General features: G+C 39.8%; 1 protein-coding gene across 5 annotated transcripts in view; it reads left to right on the top strand.

Moving 5' to 3' along the window:
* snx29 (sorting nexin 29) overlaps positions 1 to 19,039 on the top strand; it is a 523,801-nt gene that overhangs the window by 315,183 nt on the left and 189,579 nt on the right. For all 5 annotated transcript variants that reach the window (XM_041206786.1, XM_041206785.1, XM_041206787.1 and 2 more), the window contains one exon: positions 10,728 to 10,844. In XM_041206786.1, coding sequence (XP_041062720.1) covers positions 10,728 to 10,844 — 117 coding nt within the window. The remainder of the gene's footprint in view (positions 1 to 10,727; positions 10,845 to 19,039) is intronic.

Raw genomic sequence — 19,039 nt, forward strand, 5'->3', positions numbered from 1 at the left:
AGCCATTTACAGCTCGGTGCAGCCGGGCCACTGGAGTTTGAAGAAACCCAGGATTGATGCCATAACACAGATTCCAGGGACTGAGAGTGGGGGGAACCCAGGGAAAGGATGTAGGGAGAGAGACCACCGGTAGGAACCACTGGGGAGAGAAACCACTGGGGAGAGTAGCAAAGGAAGAGGCTCCAAGTAGCAAGAGTGCTGCAGTTGGCGGGCTTCAAGTAATGAAGGCACAGGAGAAGCCCATGGAGAGCTGAAAAGGCAGCAGAAAGTTGTTGACTCCGTGCTGCAGACTGCTGGGGCAAAGGTAACCTTATGGAGCGGTGGTGTTCTGTTCTGCGTGGCTGAAAATCTGAAGTTGTGCCTTTGAGTTGGTGCTGGAGTGCACACTTGGGAAACCAGGGGAACATAGTCTTGGGAGACAAGATTGAAACTGGGAGGTGAGCAGTCATTGAGGCAGTCCAAGTTGGAGCGATTTTTGAGGGATACATGTTAATTCACATGTAAAGTACCTCATATTAACCCTGACTGTTAAAGTATAAGATAGATATTGTAAATTATTTTACTTTTCTGACTTTGTATAGTAAAATTTGTTTGTTCAATAACTGGATTCTTGTGGCTTTATTCTCTTAGTAAGTACCTGGGACCTCAAACCTTGACTGCTTTAAACAATAAGTTACTGGTGCCTAACCGGATCATACCAAAAAATTAGGGCCTGGTCCAAAATCATAACACCATAATTGTTGTTTTGAACCAAGGGGCAAAGCCCTGTATTGCTGGACACTCACGAAACTGGTGTTGTACCTGGGACGTGATTCTGAAAACCTCAGCCCATGGCTAACTGGAAAATGGGACGATTTGATCCCTTCATAAACATGCAGGTTGCAATCATCAAGTGGGCATCTGCGATGTCACCTGCCTGTTGGGGCCTTGAGAAATATGGTCAGCTCAATGCCAAGTCGGTCCACAGATAAATTCTGAGACGGGAGAGGGTAAATGGGAGTCAATCCCCATGAATTGGGGGGCAAGTCTGTGCAGCCAGCTGCCTGCAGTATTTCCATGGAGATCCACAGTCAACTCAGGAGGGAGGGTCAATATGCTGCACCTCTGCCCTGAACCTGCTCATCGGTTATACCCACCCCTGTTTCTGTTACCTCTTCACTATCCGTGTTGCACAACCTCATTCCTCACCCTCATTCACAATTGTCACAATTGTCACAAAGTTAACTGTTATGGAGCTTAACAGAATTGTGAATCATGATGATTGGTGTTCAGATGTTCCTTTCTATCACAGAGTGAAGGCTTCTTGCCCTGTAAAGAGAACAGATGAGATATAAATTGGAAATAAATAAAGTAGCTAAAATAAAGCATGTGGGTACTTTACTTTCATTACTTATAAGCATTTATGCATAATTGGTAAGAATAGATGTACTGATATATAATGCAAATCATGCAATATATGATTAATATGTTCAGTTACTGGTTGTCTGATTAGAAATCCAACATCGTTATTCTCAGTGGCTTCAGGATTTTCTCAAATAATTCAGTGTAAAGTTTCCCCTGGTAGAGCTCACCAGCTATGTTATGGTACCTATGCTCACCACCTAAACCTGTGAAAGGAAATGTGTCTTAACTTTCTCTAAAAGTAAAATATGATCTTTAAAAGCTTCATTACACCATATCTGCTTTGACTTCTTGCAATCTGTAAACATAGAAAAAACAAGGCTTGTTGAGTGTGCCTATTTAATAAGCCTTACATCTGTGCTGTGTTTTAGGTATATCATTGTTGTCATTATCACAAGGCAGTGCCTCAAATTGATGCTGGAGCTATCAGACTCTCCAAATACAGAATATTCTTTCAATGTTATGTGTCAAACATGTGAGCTGAAAACTGTATGTGTACCTTTTAGGAAATTACTATTGACAATCAAATGAAGTCTTGTAAACAGCAGAAATCAGCTGGTAAAAATATTTTAATGTTTGGCTGTTTCAGATTGTTAAGGACATCAGGTTTAATTTAAACAGCCCTGATTTATTCACTCACTACCTGTCCGTAAACAGAAAGGTGTTTTTGATTTTCCCCTTTATAAGTGGTTGCATATTTTCCCCAACCCTTCGGTTTTGGAGTGATCGAATCCTCTATTAATAACTCCACAGCAAACTCAAGATTAGGTAAAGTAAGAGGAGTAGATTATTTTGCGCACACAAAAAGTGAGAAGGAGTTTCGCGATGTCCGCCCCTTTTTGTATTCATACAATAAAAGAGGGACAAGGCAAAGAAAATGGTTCAGGGCAAAGACCACGATAAAAATAAGAATTATGGTTTCACTTGAGTCCAGAATCAAAATGTCTGATGGTGCATTCATTGAAGGGCTAGTAGGTTGAAACTGTTGCAGGGTGATCCACTTTTCCAGAAGTGATGACTTCTGTGATGGGAGAAGGCATGTAGAGATTGAATCAGTTCTGTAGAGATTGAATCAGTTCTGTAGGCGATAATACAAAATCTTCCAGCAGAGTCAGGTTAGATGGGGGCCAGTTGTCCAACCTGGCCAGAGCTTGCTGCTGTGTGGCCTGCCAGTTGGATGTTAAAAGCAGACCGAAGATAAAACCCAAAAACTGTATAATTTAAGTGATTCAAGCAGCTCAAGTCTCTGTCATGTGTCAGGGTGGTTTCAGGTTGAGCTATTCAGCTAACGGGGCTCCTTATTAAAACCCATTATGTTTTGAGCAAGTAACTAAAACCATTAGCGCAATGTTAGAGATGAGGACTCACAAATAGCTCTGCCTTTGTCCATAGCTGGCTGGTGTAGACATCTCGTCTACTATCCTTTGTGTTGGCTTGGCTGGAATGCAAGGAGTGTTGCATTCAGGGGTTTGAGATGTTAGCCTTTGTCCATTTTTAAGTTGCTTAGAAACTTCCAGAACTACCACCATGTGGTCAACGGCAGCCATTTTATCAGTTCTGCCAATTGTCCTTCAAGAAAAGAATTTAAACAAGAGCATGTGGAAGAGAAATAAATTTCTTTCTTCGTGCTGTAACAGTGGGACAAGATTGACGACCATAGCTAATGATGTCTGTCAATCTGGCTGAAAGGAAGTAGACCAGTGTTGGTTCAATCTATCTGAGAGCAAGGATCTAACTTCAGATGTCAGACCTAAGCCCTACAAAATAAGCGATCTGTATTCTTTAGAAAATTTTAATAGCAACGTTACTAAACAATATATAGAGGAAGTATAGATAATGTATGCAACATAATACTTCTGAATGGAATGGCCTGTCCATCGAAACTCTCCAGGAGTTATTTTGGCCACAAGGTAACAGGTGCTAAATGGCTGCAGTGCTAATAAGATATGCCTGTTTGAAAGTTTGGATTTTAGCACGTAATTTTGATTCTAATTGAACTTGCCTTGAGGTGCAAAACCAGAAACCTGCAGGTTTACCGCTCAAATGCTGATTAGACAATTTTCTTGGAGCATTGTGTGTGGACAACTTGTACCCAGTTCTGCTGAAGGTGTGCAGTGCGCTGCCTGGCATACAGCAAGATGTTGCAGGATGGCTCAAAGGGGCAAGGATACGCAGGCTCCCGGATATGGCACTAGAGGTGCTAGCAGAGAAGATTCAGAGGAGAAAGGATGCCCTGTACCTGTGAGGGTGTGGGGGGGAGGTTGGCACCCCGCCCTCCTGTTCCACTCTCTGCTGGTGCTACTCTGCCTGGCCTCATGTCCTCCTCCTGTTCCTCGCCCAGATCAAAAAGGAGTCCAGCAAGATACTGATGACCCAAGCACTCCCTTACTTCTGGTGACGAGGACCCCCTTTAAGTAGCGCCTGAAATTGATGCCAGTGTCACGTTTATCCCCAAACAGCTGGTCACTGCTAGGCCATTTGTTGAAGCACTAGCCAAATTCTGTGCAGCCTCTTTAACGAGCACTCATAGGTTAATCCTGCCTCGAGTTTGCTGACAGGGTATTAGTAGAAAGTGGATCAGTAGAAAGCGAGGGGAAATACACCACCCCTTATTAAGGAAAAAAACTATTCAAAACACCTTCTGTTATGTATGGGTGATGAGAGGAAAAGTTTGTGCTGTGTGAACTGACCCCCACCCCAGCCCCCCCTTTCTGTAACACTGGCCTAATCTGATGTTGCAGCTCAAGACCCCCCCATACTGGCCACTTCTGAGCCTTTTTAACATCTAAGTATTGCCAAAAATTGTCCCCTCCTTGCCTTTCTTCTCCTTGTTTCAAACTCTGTGCATCAGCACGGTGCTTGGTTTGAGGTTTTGTTCCTGTCTTGGCAGGGAATCTTCATGCTGTGTTATGGGACACTCAGTATAACATACAAAATGTTTGCTCCCTAAAGCTGCAGTTATAGTGACAATGAGAGTTAGAATGACATTAATCCAGCAGTTAGATTATGATAGTCTTCATTGATGCGTTAAAATAAATGTTCCCCTTTGGTAATTAGGAGCGATATTAGTTTGTACAAATGGAACAAACGATGCAACTTTGACATTTAAATCAAATTATTTTTCATTAAATGTCAGTTTTCTTTTCCTATTTCATTTTGTGTGTTCAGTTTCAGGAATTGTTTGTGTTTTATTGGGCCAGATTTTGCTGTAGCAGGGCATCTAATGGCATCAGCTGTTATTTAGACTAGCTCCTGCAGCCTTCAGCTCAGAACAATTTTGCTGATGAAGTTGCTGAACATATGAGCTGCTAACAGCGCTGTTAGTGAGGCACAACAGCTGGCACCAGAGGACAACCAACAGGACATCTCCTTAACCAATAAAATTTAAGGATTCAAAAACAAGCAGCAGAAGGCTTGAGAAAAAGGATGAATTAAAGGCCATGAGCTCAATGTCATATCAGGTACAGGAAGAGAAATAAAAGGAGGGAAAGAAAAATTTGATTAAAAGCAAGAGACAAAATAAAATAGAAAAGTAGGAAAATTGAAAATTTAACTTCTTAAAACTTTGAATGTTGCTGAGAAGAGAGATATGTTGCCTAATTTTTGATATTGATCATCGGGGTCAAAAATACCAAATCTCAAACAATTAGAAAACTTATACTACAAGACTGAAAGGTCCTGATTGGTTGGCAAGTCGATTCCATTTGGCTAAGGCGTTGCCATGGACATTTTTAAAATTGCCCCCAAAAATTCAAAACCTGAAGTAATGAAACTTCACACTTATAATAGTTAATTTTTGATGCCTTTTGTCATTAACACATGTTAAAAGGGTTTTTAATTTTTTTCATGGAATATGGGCATCGCTGACTAGGCCAGCATTTGTTGCCCATCTCTAATTGCCTTTGAGGATGGTTATGGTACTAATTACTAACTCTAAATATGTGCGGCGGGTTTATTTTCTATCTACTGCATAAATATAGCAACTTCATAAAATTCAGTGCAAGTCAGTAGTGTGGAAGACAGCAAAATGCTGCATTCACAAGGCTAACTTGGACAGCAAACTTTTAAATATTTAACAGCATGTCTGTTCCTGGCTTGAAGTTGATGTACCATTTATCCTCACTGTTACTTTGACAGCAAATTCTGGCCAATTATCATCATTGCAGAGTGTTATATCTGAAAACTGGGACTCAAAGAATTATCTTTATTTGGAAGATTAGTGATTTGGCTATTGACATTGTTACAGAGATGGAATCTCATATCCACCACAATGAAGAGGAGCCATCACATTGAAGAAAATAGAGACTAGTGGATACTCAAGATTCCACTGGAAAGCAATAATCAACACTTTGATTTTTTGTACAGGAGCCTCCTTAAATTCTGTTTCTTTTCAAATATTTTATTGAGTAGTTGGAACATTTGAAAAGAAGTACCATAGGAGAACTGTTCTTAAAATGTATTCATCATAGTTGGACAAAATTACTCGAGGAGACCCAGCATGACGGGCAATGGCTTCTCTTTCTGTGCTGCAAACGTTCTATGATTTCATAAGTAGCCAATAGTGTCAATGTTAGTAGAGGAGAGCGATATTGTTTGAAGGTGTGGATGAAATTCCTATATATGTTTCTCTTTACCTTCAATGGCTTTAAAATCTTTCATTATGTTGTACTTGAGCTGACTAAAGATGTTTAAGAAATTTCTCCACTTCCCTAAGCACCAGATCAGTGTGCTTGACACTGTCGCTGCTCGCTCCAATGTAGTCTATTGATCTTCTGACTCCTGCAAAGTTTCTCAGTTATAGTAGAGGCTCCACTACTGATACATATAGCTCTCTGCAGCGTGTGACTCATGGATGAATGCACCACATTCTGTCTTACCGAGCCATTTAGCCAATTTTTTTCCCTTTGTCTATCACAAGTTGGTGCATTAACATGATGGTGCCTTTCACTGCCTATTAGAGCTTGTTAGTGGGGATTGCTTTGACATAATGGAAAAAGGTAACTAAATAATAAGTAAAGTTAAAGAGGCCTTTTAGGCCATTTATTACAAATGAAATTTGCCCATATAGGTGACTCATTCAGCTTTAAAGGAGTGACAGATGAATCACTGTTTTGTCTCAAACATTTGCTCAGTCACAGAGAAGCAAATATGTTTCCAGCTTCTTTGAGTAATCGCATGTTAACCTGTGGAGAGGAAATATATCTTAATATCTATTCTTCAAATGTTGGTGTCAGTATAGAAGGTAACCCTTTACCAGCTTCAGGTGTTTAAGGACAAAAAGTGAACATGACCTGTCAATGTTCAAAGCATTTATTGTAATATATCCTACTTTTGAATTAGTTGACATGATTCTTTTATAAAAACAACCGCAGATGATAAACAAAGTTAGATGTTATTATGCAGGTGGAAATAGGCAATCTTAGTGATGTTGCGAATGTGTAGTAGAAAGCTCATCTCGGAGTCAGATGTAACAATTGGGTTGTGAGTCTAGTTCAGCCTCAGACTGTTGCCAGGAGAGGTATGAAGTTGATCATGAGGGAACAGATTTTGTGATGGAGATGGAAGACAATGGCCTTTGTTTTCCTAATATTTAATTGGAGGAAATTTCTGCTCATCCAGCACTGGATGTCAGACATTGTATCAGTGAGCAGTTAGATTTAGTGGTATTGCTGGAAACCAAGCTATAAAGTATTAAAACATTTTAATATACTTTAGAATAAGGCCTTGGTAAAAAAGATACCTGAGGACCATAATGTGGAATGTTTTCCTTTAATGTTGCGATATTCGGGAGAAGCAAGAAAATGAAATATAATGTGAGATTGTGAAAGATATCCATCCATCTGCCAAGTGAATTGGTGGTTGGAATGATTGTACCTATCAAGGTACTAACCTTTTTGTGGAATATATCTTGTGTATCAAGAAGCACTTTCCGATTCAGTAAACAACATGCTTTGTCACTGAAGTGATTTCCCTCGACACCTTCTTGTCATGATAAAATAATTCTCATAATGTTATTGGAATTTATTGTCAAGTAGTGGTGTGTGTGTGATTTAACTGGATTAAAGGCAGCTGGTCTGAAGGCTTTAATGTAAACTTGGGGCAAGTTTAGAATGTAAGGTGTAAAAGGACATTTGCATTTTTAAATAAACCAGACTAGATTGTTTTCAAAGGAGGGGTGAAATGTGGCACCTAATCAGGTGAAGTTCAGCATCAGTGTGTTTATTTTTCTCAAATATTACTTGTAAGACTTAGTGCTATGCGAGATTTTTATTATCAGAAAGATAAAGTCCAAAGACACAGTGAAACAATGGGAATTTGCATTCAAAGGGGAAAATATGTATAAAGGAGCAAAGGCTGTGTGTAAGGATAGGCATTTTTAAGATCTAACAAGTGTGAAAAGCCTTTAGCATCTATGCCTCAAGCTGCCATTTTCAAAGAACTGAACTTAAAACTCACTTTGAATTCGACTGGTTTAGGGTTTTGTGTGTCACCATTCCTGGATCTATTAAAATCTGTGTCTGACTGTTGCCTTAAAGTGTAACTGGGAGTCAGATTAAATAGAGGATTTAGAAGTTATTATACTTGTAATTTGTAGATCTATGTGTGTGTTTAAAATCATTTTTCTTATTAATAAATGTTTAATCTAGTTTGTAAAAACCTATAAGACTTGGTGGTCTTATTACAATTGAATTCAACACACGCATCTGGAAATTGTTTCAAGTTTCCCATTGGGATTTGAACAACTCAACATTTGCCATCGGCTGTGCCATAACACGTCTTATCATGCACTTCATAGAATTGTTGCCGTACAGAGGGAGGCCATTCAGCCCAACAAGTTGTACTGGCCCCTTGCAGAAACATTGCACTTCATGCCACTCCCCTGCTTTTTCCCCATAGCCCTGCACATTTTTCCTTTTCAGATAATGATCCAGTTCCCTTTTGAAAGCCTCAATTGAACCTGGCTCCAGCACGCTCTTAGCAATATATTCCAGATCCTAACGACTCACTGGGTGAAAAGGTTTTACCCCAAGACCATAAGACATAGGAGCAGAAGTAGGCCATTCAGCCCATTGAGCCTGCTCCGCCATTCAATAAAATCATGGCTGATCTGGTAATCCTCAACTCCACTTTCCTGCCTTTTCCCCATAACCCTTGATTCCCTTCTTGATTAAAAATCTGTCTATCTCTGCCTTGAATATACTTAACAACCCAGCTTCTAAAGCCCTCAGCAGTAAAGGATTCCACAGATTAATCACCCTATGAGAGAAGAAATTCCTCCTCATCTCTGTTTTAAATGGGAGACCTCGTACTCTAAGATTATGCCCTCTGGCCCTAAACTCCCACAAGGGGATACAATCTTTCAGCATCTACCCTGTCAAACCCTCTAAGAATCTTATATGCTTCAATAAGGTCACCTCTCATTCTTCTAAACTCCAATCAGTACAGGCCCAACCTACTCAACCTCTCCTCATAAGAAAATCCCTCCATACTTGGAATCAACCTAGTGAACCTTGTCTGGACTGCCACCAATGCCAGTATATCCTTTCTTAGATCATGGGACCAAAATTGTTCACCGTGTTCTAGGTGTGGTCTAACTAGTGCCTTGTATAGTTTTAGCAAGACTCCCCTATTTTATACTTCATTTCCTTTGAAATAAAGGCCAACATTCCATTTGCGTTCCCTGTTACCTGCTGAACGTGTATGCTAGCTTTTTGGAATTCATGCACAAGGACTCCCAAATCCCTCTGTGCTGCAGTCTTCTGCAGTCTTTCTCCATTTAAATAATATTCAGCTTCTCTATTCTTCCTGCCAAAGTGCATAACCTCCCATTTTCCCACATTATGTTCCACCTGCCACTTTTTTGCCCACTAACTTAACCTCTCTATCTCCCCTTACAAACTCCTTGTGTCATCTTGGCCACTTGCCTTCCCATTTATTTTTGTATCATCTGCAAACTTAGCAATAGTACATTCACTTCCCTCATCCAAGTTATTAATATGAATTAATATATATTGTAAATAATTGAGGCCCCAGCACTGATCCCTGTGGAACTCCACTAGCTACAGGTTGCCATCCCGAAAATACCCCCCCCCACCTCCTTATCCCAACTCTCTGTCTTCTATTAGTTAGCCAATCCTCTATCCATGCTAATATACTATTCCGAAACCATGGGCTCTCATCTTATTGAGTAGCCTTACATGCGCTACCTTATCGAACATCTTTTGGAAATCCAAATATATTCCACCTATTGGTTCCCCTTTATCTGTCCTGCTTGTTACCTCCTCAAAGAATTCTATTATATTTGTTAGGCATGATTTCCCCTTCATGAAGCCATGCTGACTCTGCTTGATTAGATTATGTAATGCTAAATGCTCTGTTATTACATCCTTTATAATAAATGCTAACATTTTCCCTATGACAAATGTTAAGCTAACTGGCCTATGGTTACCTGTTTTTTGTCTCCCTCCCTTTTTGAATAAGGGTGTTACATTGGTAGTTTTCCAATCCTCTGGGACATTTCCAGACTTTAAGAATTCTTGAAAGATTACCTCCAGCGCATCCACTATCTCTGCAGCTACTTCCTTTAATATCCTAGGATGCAACCCATCAGATCCAGGGGACTTAGTGGCCTTTAGCCCTATTAGTTTCTCCAGTACTTTTTCTCTAGTGATAGTTATTATATTTATTTCCTCCCCCTCTTTTGCCCTTTGATTATTTAGCGTTGGAATACTATTACTGTCTTCTACCGTGAAGACCGAAGCAAAGTATTTATTCAACTCCCCTGCCATTTCCTGGTTCCCCATTATTATTTCCCCACTCTCATTCTGTAAGGACCCTATGTTCACTTTGGTCTCTCTCTTCCTTTTTAAATATTTAAAGAAGCTCTTACTGTCCATTTTTATATTACTTGCTAGTTTACCCTCAAAGTTTATTTTCTCCCTCTTTATGTTGCCGTTGTTTCTTTTTCCACTTAGCTTAAATCTGTGCTTTCTGGTTATCGGTCCTTCCACTAATGGCCAGTTTCTCCCTATATACTCTGTCCAGACCCCTCACGATTTTGAATACCTCTATCAAATCTCCTTTCAACGTTCTCCCCAAGGAGAACAGTGCCAGCTTCTCCAATCTATCTATGTAACTGAAGTACTTGATTGGCATTTCGGTCATTATTTCTTTCCAGAACGTTTAACTGGCAATTATGATTATTTGAGAATCTTTATGTTGTTGATCCTTTTAAAAGGTATAGGGTGGTTGAAATCTAAACGACTGAGAGTTTGATCCCTGTAGACTACATTTTATTTATAATGTTCTGTTTCTTTTGTTTTCAGGTGGCAGAGATGCATGGTGAACTCATAGAATTCAACGAGAGACTACACAGATCACTGATGGCCAAGGAAGCCCTTATCTCACAGATGAGGCAGGAACTTATTGACTTACGAGGGCCAGTAAGTAGCTATGTACAGACTGCTCAGAAATAGTGGATAATTGTGGACTGCGAGCTTCAAGTAGATAATTGTCTGTGTGCGCAAAAAGCCCATGGACATATTTACAGAAAAATCTGCATTTGAATAAAGTCTAGTTATGAAGCAGGTAAAATAGAGAAAGATTGCCAAAATACATCAAAAGTTCCATATGAAAACTGTGATAAAAGAAAACCAGTGGTTTGCTGCTGACAGAATTTGGAAAGAAATAGATCAAAAATTTGAAATAGAGATAGAGAGAAAAAGAAGTGGAGCTGCTGAGAATATTTGGAGCGCTTGGATCTAAGAAGTGAGAATAAAGAGCATTCCTATGGAGTGCTCTATGATTTTATAGTCAAATCAAGGCAGTTGCTCTGCGAAGGCATTTTAGAAAAGGGAAATACAGGAGAAAATGCACAATAGAGCAAGCAAAATAAATGCATTACAATTTAACATGAGCAAGCTTTGTCAAATCACAGAACAACTTGATACTAATAAGGCTTGCTTCCTGGTGGTTTAATGTAAAATTAATTCAAGAAGAGCGCTGGTCAACATAACTGAATCAATTACTAGCCACATGAAATTTGTTTGATGTATGCCTCTTAATCCCAACTGGTTTCTCGATGCAATACATTGAATCTATCAATCTGCATTCTGTTTACTGCACTACTAATAGAATATGCTTAATTGATTCCATTGATTTTTTTTCCAATAGGATTTAGCACCATTTTCTGTTAATTTTATATGAAACCATTGGGTTACAAATCCCCTTCCTTCCTTTGGCTGAGATCATCAAATTTAACTCAGATTCATGTTTGAATCTGGAGCTTTCCAGGTCGGCACAGTTTAGTTTTTCACTGAGTAAACTTGGTGACATATTGGGAAAGCTCCTGAAGCTTTGACATACTTCCTAGTTCCCTAAATTTTTAGCAACTCTCCATTGCAGTCTTGTGCAAGCTGGGCAGTGAGTATTGGCAGAACATCGAATAAGCGAAGGTGTAATAATTTAACCGAATCCAGCCTTGTCAGGTTTGGGTATATGTGCATGATCCTGGAGGAGTCACTGGATTTCCTCGCCATCTCTGTACAGTGGGCTGGTGCACACCACCTTGATGATTAGTGGCTACAGCCAAAAACAATAACCCACAACTACACCTGATAACCACTTCATATATGGCAGATGGTGGCATGGAGGTAATGCCAGTGGACTAGTACCGCAGAGGATCAGGCTATTCTCTTGAAACATGGGTTCAAATCTCACCACGGCAGCTAGTGGAATTTAAATTCAATTAATAAAACCTGAAATTTAAAAGTGAGTCTCAGTCATGGCGACCATGAAACTATCATCTGTTGTCATTCAAAAAATTTGTTCATTAATGTCCTTTAAGGAAGGAAATCTGCCTCCCTTTTCTGGTCTAGCCGACATGTGACTCCATAGTAATGCACTTGACTCTTAACTACCCTCTGAAATGGCCTGGCAAGCCATTCAGTTCAAGGGCATTGAGCGATGAGCAACAAATGCTGGTCTTGCCAGCGACACCCACATTCCATGAAAAGAATAAGTAAAAAGAAAACTTGTTGCTGAACCTGCCTCTCATGGATTGGTGTCTTCAGCCATCAGCAAAAGTGCACCATATGAAGCTACCGCTTTCCCAATGGATTTGATTTGCTGCTTGTTCGTTATCTTATGTAAATGAAAGGATGCCGTGACAATGGATCATACAGCTTTGGAGTTATGTTCCTCCCAATGCTAAACTTGGAGCAGAACCAATCACACCGCTGTGTTCTGGAGTCAGGTTGGGATCTGACTCTTGAGATATCATATTGCTTTTAAAGCTTTATAGTTGCAAAAAAGTAAAAACATAACTGTGTTTCAAATTAAAGAATACAATAAACTACTTATTGTCAGCATTGATTATGGTTCTGAAAAGATGCTTTCAAAAGGTTGCAACAGTCTCAGGTGACTTCTGTAAATCTGTTTGTATTATAAAGTGTGTGTCAGCTCTTTAACATTCAGAATTATATAAGTTTTCCAGTGATTTTTTTTTAATGTAGATGTCTCAATTGCTTCAATATGTATTATGTCATTCTTTCTTTTATTGGCTAACATTATGACTGTATCTCTTCATCTGTGACATCAATATGTATTCATTTCACTGTTTGGTTTCATTTCCACAGTCTTAATTTATGACCTCCTTTCACAACCCAGCAGGAAGTTTTTGTCATTTGTCAATTTATTCTCTTTTGGATATGAAAGGTTAGCTGAATATTGGAATTTAACCAACAAGAGGATGTGACCCTGTGCACTGAGAAGGAAATGATTAATGACAATTTTGTTCAGGATTTGCCAATTGAAAAATGGGGAGCTGAAAGGAGCTGTCACTTCTATAGCATTATGTTTCACCACTGATGAAAAATGATTGCAGAATGGCAGCCATCAATTTCTGCAGTATTTTTAAGACAAAATGTATGTTTTAGAAACATATATTCTGGTTTCATCTGTTTCTGCACCCCTGCAGAGAAACCCTTGAGTTATACTAAGATGTGATATCCCCCACTCTAACATATTTTCACTTTAGCAGCCCTTTTTTGAACCCTGAGCCACAGTGCAAACTCATTGAAAATGCTAGCAGTATGAACCTGATGTTAATTGTTACCTGTTGAAAGTCACAGTAATTCGCTATCCCCAGATACTGACAATTAAGCTACAATACCTTTAAACATCGCACATTGTAAGCATGTTGCATTATATTGCATGTGGAGTTAATTGCAGGATTCAGCAGAACATTCTGAGGGAAGATGAAGGACTGAATGCACTCACTTATACCTTTGACCGTAAAGAAGACTTTGTACTGTCTTTGATCTGTGGCCAAATGTGGCACACACAACCACATGGAGTGATTGAAGCAAATAGCTTTGATGTGTTTTCAGGGAGGATTGATGCATTCATGAAGGAGAAGAGAATGGAAAGATGTGGGAGCAGGGTGGGAGGAAATAACTAGAGTGGGTGGAGGCTCCTGTGGCACATAACACCAAGTTAAACCAAGTAGCCTGTTATTATGCGGTAGATTCTGCATAATTCAAAATTGGTATGGAACAATAGTTAAAAGCTGGAGTTGAAGAAAACTGAATAACATAGTAGCTGAATTTATATGAAAGCTACAGAAGTAAAAGCATAAAAATGTTCAGCAAGAATTATCAGCAGATAACAGTATATAACTTTGTCCAGTGAGTGATAACCAGCACAGAGACTAAGAAACAGAGTTGAGAAGATTTCCTTGTGAATTGTGTAAAACTGCTTCCCGAGTACTCAAAACATTCATGAATTTTTTGAAAAAAGTTTTACTGTATATGTATGCATGCACTTAATTTTTGGATTGTTGTAAGAACAATAGACAGTTTTAATGGGTATTATCTTCATGATGTATTCGAGGCAGGTAAGACCCAGGTGAACTGTGTTAAGTAACACTGTGATGGGCTTCAACGTAATTTGCATTATCATCATGTGTTCATGCAAACAAATGATAAAATGGTTGTCAAACACTGTTTAAATTTAAGATTGCTCCACTGTTATGTTACCTGATCATGTGAAAGGAGTCTCTCCCTTTCTTCAGCAGTATTTGGCTCCCCCTGAGTTAAATAGCAGTGTTTGTGACAGCACCAATTATGGGTAAAAGATCAGCTGAAAACTTTTTTGTTGCTGAATAATGGTTCAGAAATAGATGTATTTTAAAAGAAAAAGAATGTGAGACCAAAAAGCGTGCTGAAGATGTTAACAAAGCTTTAATGTGTTCATGTGACATTCTGGAAATTTATCTGCTATTTTAACACAAGGCTAGGTTGATGCAGTAAGAATAACAGTGAGGCTGTTATCAGGTAGTAAATCAGACCACACCTTCCAGTACCTGCATATTTGCAGTTGTACATAGAAATTAAAAATTTGCTGTCCAAGTTGCCTTGCGCATTCAAAAACTTATTACAATAGAATCTTGCACAGAGACTTAGCATTCAGACACATGGAACGATCTAAAGTTATGGTAATTGGCAACTCTTTTATTCATTCATGGGATGTGGGCTTCGCTGGCTGGGCCAGCATTTATTGCCCATCCCTAGTTGCCCTTGAGAAGGTGGTGGTGAGCTGCTTTCTTGAACCGCTGCAGTCCATGTGGGGTAGGTACACCCACAGTGCTGTTAGAAAGGGAGTTCCAGGATTTTGACCCAGCGACAGTGAAGACGAGTGACTTGGAGGGGAACTTCCGGGTGGTGGTGTTCCCATTTACTTGCTGTCCTTGTCCTTCTAGATGATAGTGGCCATGGGTTTGGAAGATGCTGTTGAAGAAGCCTTGGTGAATTCCTGCGTGCATCCTGTAGGTGGTACACACTGATGCTACAGTGCGTCGGTGGTGGAGGGAGTGAATGTTTGTGGATGTGGTGCCAATCAAGCAGGCTGCTTTGTACTGGATGGTGTCAAGCTTCTTGAGTGTTGTGGGAACTGCACTCATCCAGGCAAGTGGGGAGTATTTGATTGTACTCCTAACTTATGTCTTGTAGATGGTGGACAGGCTTTGGGGAGTCAGGCGGTAAGTTACTCGTCATACGATTCCTAGCCTCTGACCTGGTCTTGTAACTATTCTATTTATATGACTAGTCCAGTTCAGTTTCTGGTCAATGGCAGCCCCCAGGTTGTTGATAGTGGGGGATTCAGTGATGGTACTGCCATTGAACATCAAGGGGGTGATGGTTGGATTCTCTCTTGGTGGAGATGGTCATTGCCTGACACTTGTTTGGTGTGAATGTGATTTACCACTTGTCAGCCCAAGCCTGGATATTGCCCAGCTCTTGCTGCATTTGGACATGGACTGATTCAGTATCTGAGGAGTCATGAATGGTGCTGAACATTGTGCAATCATCAGCGAACATCCCTACTTCTGACCTTATGATGGAAGGAAGGTCATTGATGAAGCAGCTGAACTTGGTTGGGCTGAGGACAACTCTCTGATGAACTCCTGTGGTGATGTCCTGGAGCTGAGATGACTGATCTCCAACAACCACAACCATCTTCCTTTCTGCCAGGTATGACTCCAACCAGCGGAGTTTTGCCCCCAATTCCCGTTGACTCCAGTTTTGCTGGGGCTACTTGATGCCACACTCTGTCAGTTGAGCACTTGATGTCAAGGGCGGTCATTCTCACCTCACCTGGGGAGTTCAGCCCTTTTGTCCATATTTGAACCAAGGCTGTAATGAGGTCAGGAGTTGAATGACCCTGGCGGAACCCAAACTGGGCGTCAGTGAGCAGGTTATTGCTAAGCATGTGCCACTTGCTAGCACTGTTGATGACCCCTTCCATTACTTTACTGATGATGGAGAGGAGACTGATGGGGCGGTAATTGGCCGGGTTGGATTTCTCCTGCTTTTTGTGTACAGGACATACCTGGGCAATCTCCCGCATAGCTGGGTAGATGCCAGTGTTGTAGCTGTACTGGAACAGCTTGGCTAAGGAGGCAGCAAGTCTTCAGTACAATTGCTGGAATATTGTCAGGGCCTATAGCCTTTGCAGTATCCAGTGCCTTCAGCCGCTGAAGACTATGAAGTGAATCGAATTGGCTGAAGGCTGGCATCTGTGATGCTGGGGACCTCCGGAGGAAGCTGAGATGGATCATCCACTTGACACTTCTTGCTGAAGATTGTTGCAAATGCTTCAGCCTTATCTTTTGCACTGATGTGTTGGGCTCCTCAATCATTGAGGATGGGGATATTTGTGAAGCCTGTTCCTCCAGTGAGTTGTTTAATTGTCCACCAGCATTCACAACTAGATGTGGCAGGACTGCAGAGCTTAAATCTGATCTATTGGCTGTGGGATTGCTTAGCTCTGTCTGTCACTTGCTGCTTATGCTGTTTGGCACTCAAGTAGTCCTGTGTTTTAGCTTCACCAGGTTGACACCTCGTTTCTAGCTATGCCTGGTGCCGCTCCTGGCATGCCCTCCTGCACTCTTAATTGAACCAGGGTTGATCCCCTGGCTTGATCGTAATGGTAGAGGGGGGGATATGCCGGGCCATGAGGTTACAGATAGTGTTCGAGTACAATCCTGCTGCTGCTGATGGCCCATAGTGCCTTATGGATGCCCAGTCTGGAGTTGCTAGATCTGTTCGAAATGTATCCCATTTAGCTCAGTGGTAGTGCCAGAAAATTTGCCAGAAAGGACAGGGCTTTCCATTCAAGTGCAAATGAATGTTTAATGGTGCGATAAATTTTAATTACCACTAAACAACCTTTCTGTCCCTGAAAATTAACTTTTATAAGTGTGGAATTCTTCAGATTTTAGTGATTGTCATAGATTTAAAACAAAAACTTTTTAAACACTTTTTCTTTCTGTCTCTTTCACTGGCTTGATCTTAACCCCCATCTTTCTTTCCCTCTCTATCTTGCTTTCTGTAACATGATTTTACATTGAATTCAAAATTAGAACTGACATTTCCTGGCTTATATTCTGCGCGTCTCAGCTAGTCAAGTATTCAGTCTGATTGGTTAAAGTGATACACAGTTCCTTACCTTGTTCACACAAGTTCCCGATCCCCTATAGTGGGTTCTGCATTCTTTTAACTCTATAATTATTACAATTGCTGAAAAGTCTGTGGGCGAGTCTAACTGCAATGAATGATGAACCTTGCTCGTTCACCACTGAAAGAAAAATTCGGCCTAATGTGTCTATTTTATTTCGGTTGACCAGTGTTAAAATAACAGACAGACGATTGTTATATGAGCACATTAAGGTTTTGTCTGTTATTAGCCATTTATTTTAAATGAGTAGTAGGTGTACAAAAGAATATCATACAAGCTTTTCCTCTGCTATTATTGTCAACGGTAGTTTTAGGCTTCAGGTTGTCCCCTTCCCACCATAATACAGATGTAATGCCTGTATTTTCATTAACTCTACGATTGACTTATTTTTGCAGCTTAAAAATTGTGTCTTTTTTTTTTAGCCTTACAATGTGCAGTGTTTGGTATTTAGAACATTTTGCTATGAGTGCCTAAAATGGTGGAGGTTTTGAAGAACTGACTCCGCCTCATTTTATGCCGCTTGAAATAAATTTGTAAAAACTAAAAAGCAACATTAAGAAAGAAGGTAAAAATGCATAGTTAAACTGACAGGTTTACAGAGAAGAGCACAGTGTTCAGCCCTGATTGTTTCATCATACTAGTTTTTGTATGGCACAGAACCAGTACTAATGCTGTTTGTTTTCATACTCTATTTATGTTTGGTTTTATTTAAGGATTTATTTTTCCACCTATCCTTTGGTCTGTGCTTTGGTTTTTGATCATATTTCAATCCTCTTCTCATCCTTGGTCATGTTTCAGATGTGCCTTGAATGATCAACTGAATTAAGATTAATTATTATTGGTACATGCACTGATGTATTCTTTGTACTTCATATCTTCATGCAATTTGTCTCAAATAGGAAAGGGCCTTAGGTTTTGTCTGTTAGTTTAGGCAAGCTCATACATATATGTATAATACATTTTAATGTGCCCCAGTTAATGCTTTGTTTTCTAAAATGTGCACTCTTTGAAATATTTGAATGATAAAACTAACATATAAAAATACAAAAGTTTGAAAGGTTATTCAAATTGGCGTAAAGCCTTTTGCCATGAATTTTCAATGTGAGATTTGGATTTGAGCTATTTCTAATATATTTTGTGAGATCTAATTGGATATTAAATCCTTTTCAGTACCAGCTCACTGAATACTTTTGGATTATAATCAGGGTTTGTTGCGCATTCTGTTTAGCTTGACTTATTTTGTTTTCTTTGCGCAAAACTGTTCATCATTTGTATATCCTATGATATGCTGCTGAAGTCACTTAATAGCTGTGACAGATTAATGTTGAGTTCTTGAGTACTGTACAGTTTTGAAGAAAATTGGCTAAGAGTGCAATTCTATTTTTCTCATAGTGTATTAATACCAGTAAGCTTGATGACAACAGAGCTAACTTAAGAACAGTTTGTTAATTTGAGGAACAACTTGTTATTTTTCATTGATTCTACCTCTAAATATTTTCTCCCTTGACGTTGGTGGCTAGGGCTTTAAAAGCACTTTACTCCTTTTCCAAACTTCAATATTTCTTATCTATGCTGAATATTAACAGATATTTACCTGTCTGGGCGTTGTAGCTGTCCTCAT

This window comes from Carcharodon carcharias, chromosome 15 (assembly GCF_017639515.1).
Source record: "Carcharodon carcharias isolate sCarCar2 chromosome 15, sCarCar2.pri, whole genome shotgun sequence".
NCBI lineage: Eukaryota > Metazoa > Chordata > Chondrichthyes > Lamniformes > Lamnidae > Carcharodon > Carcharodon carcharias.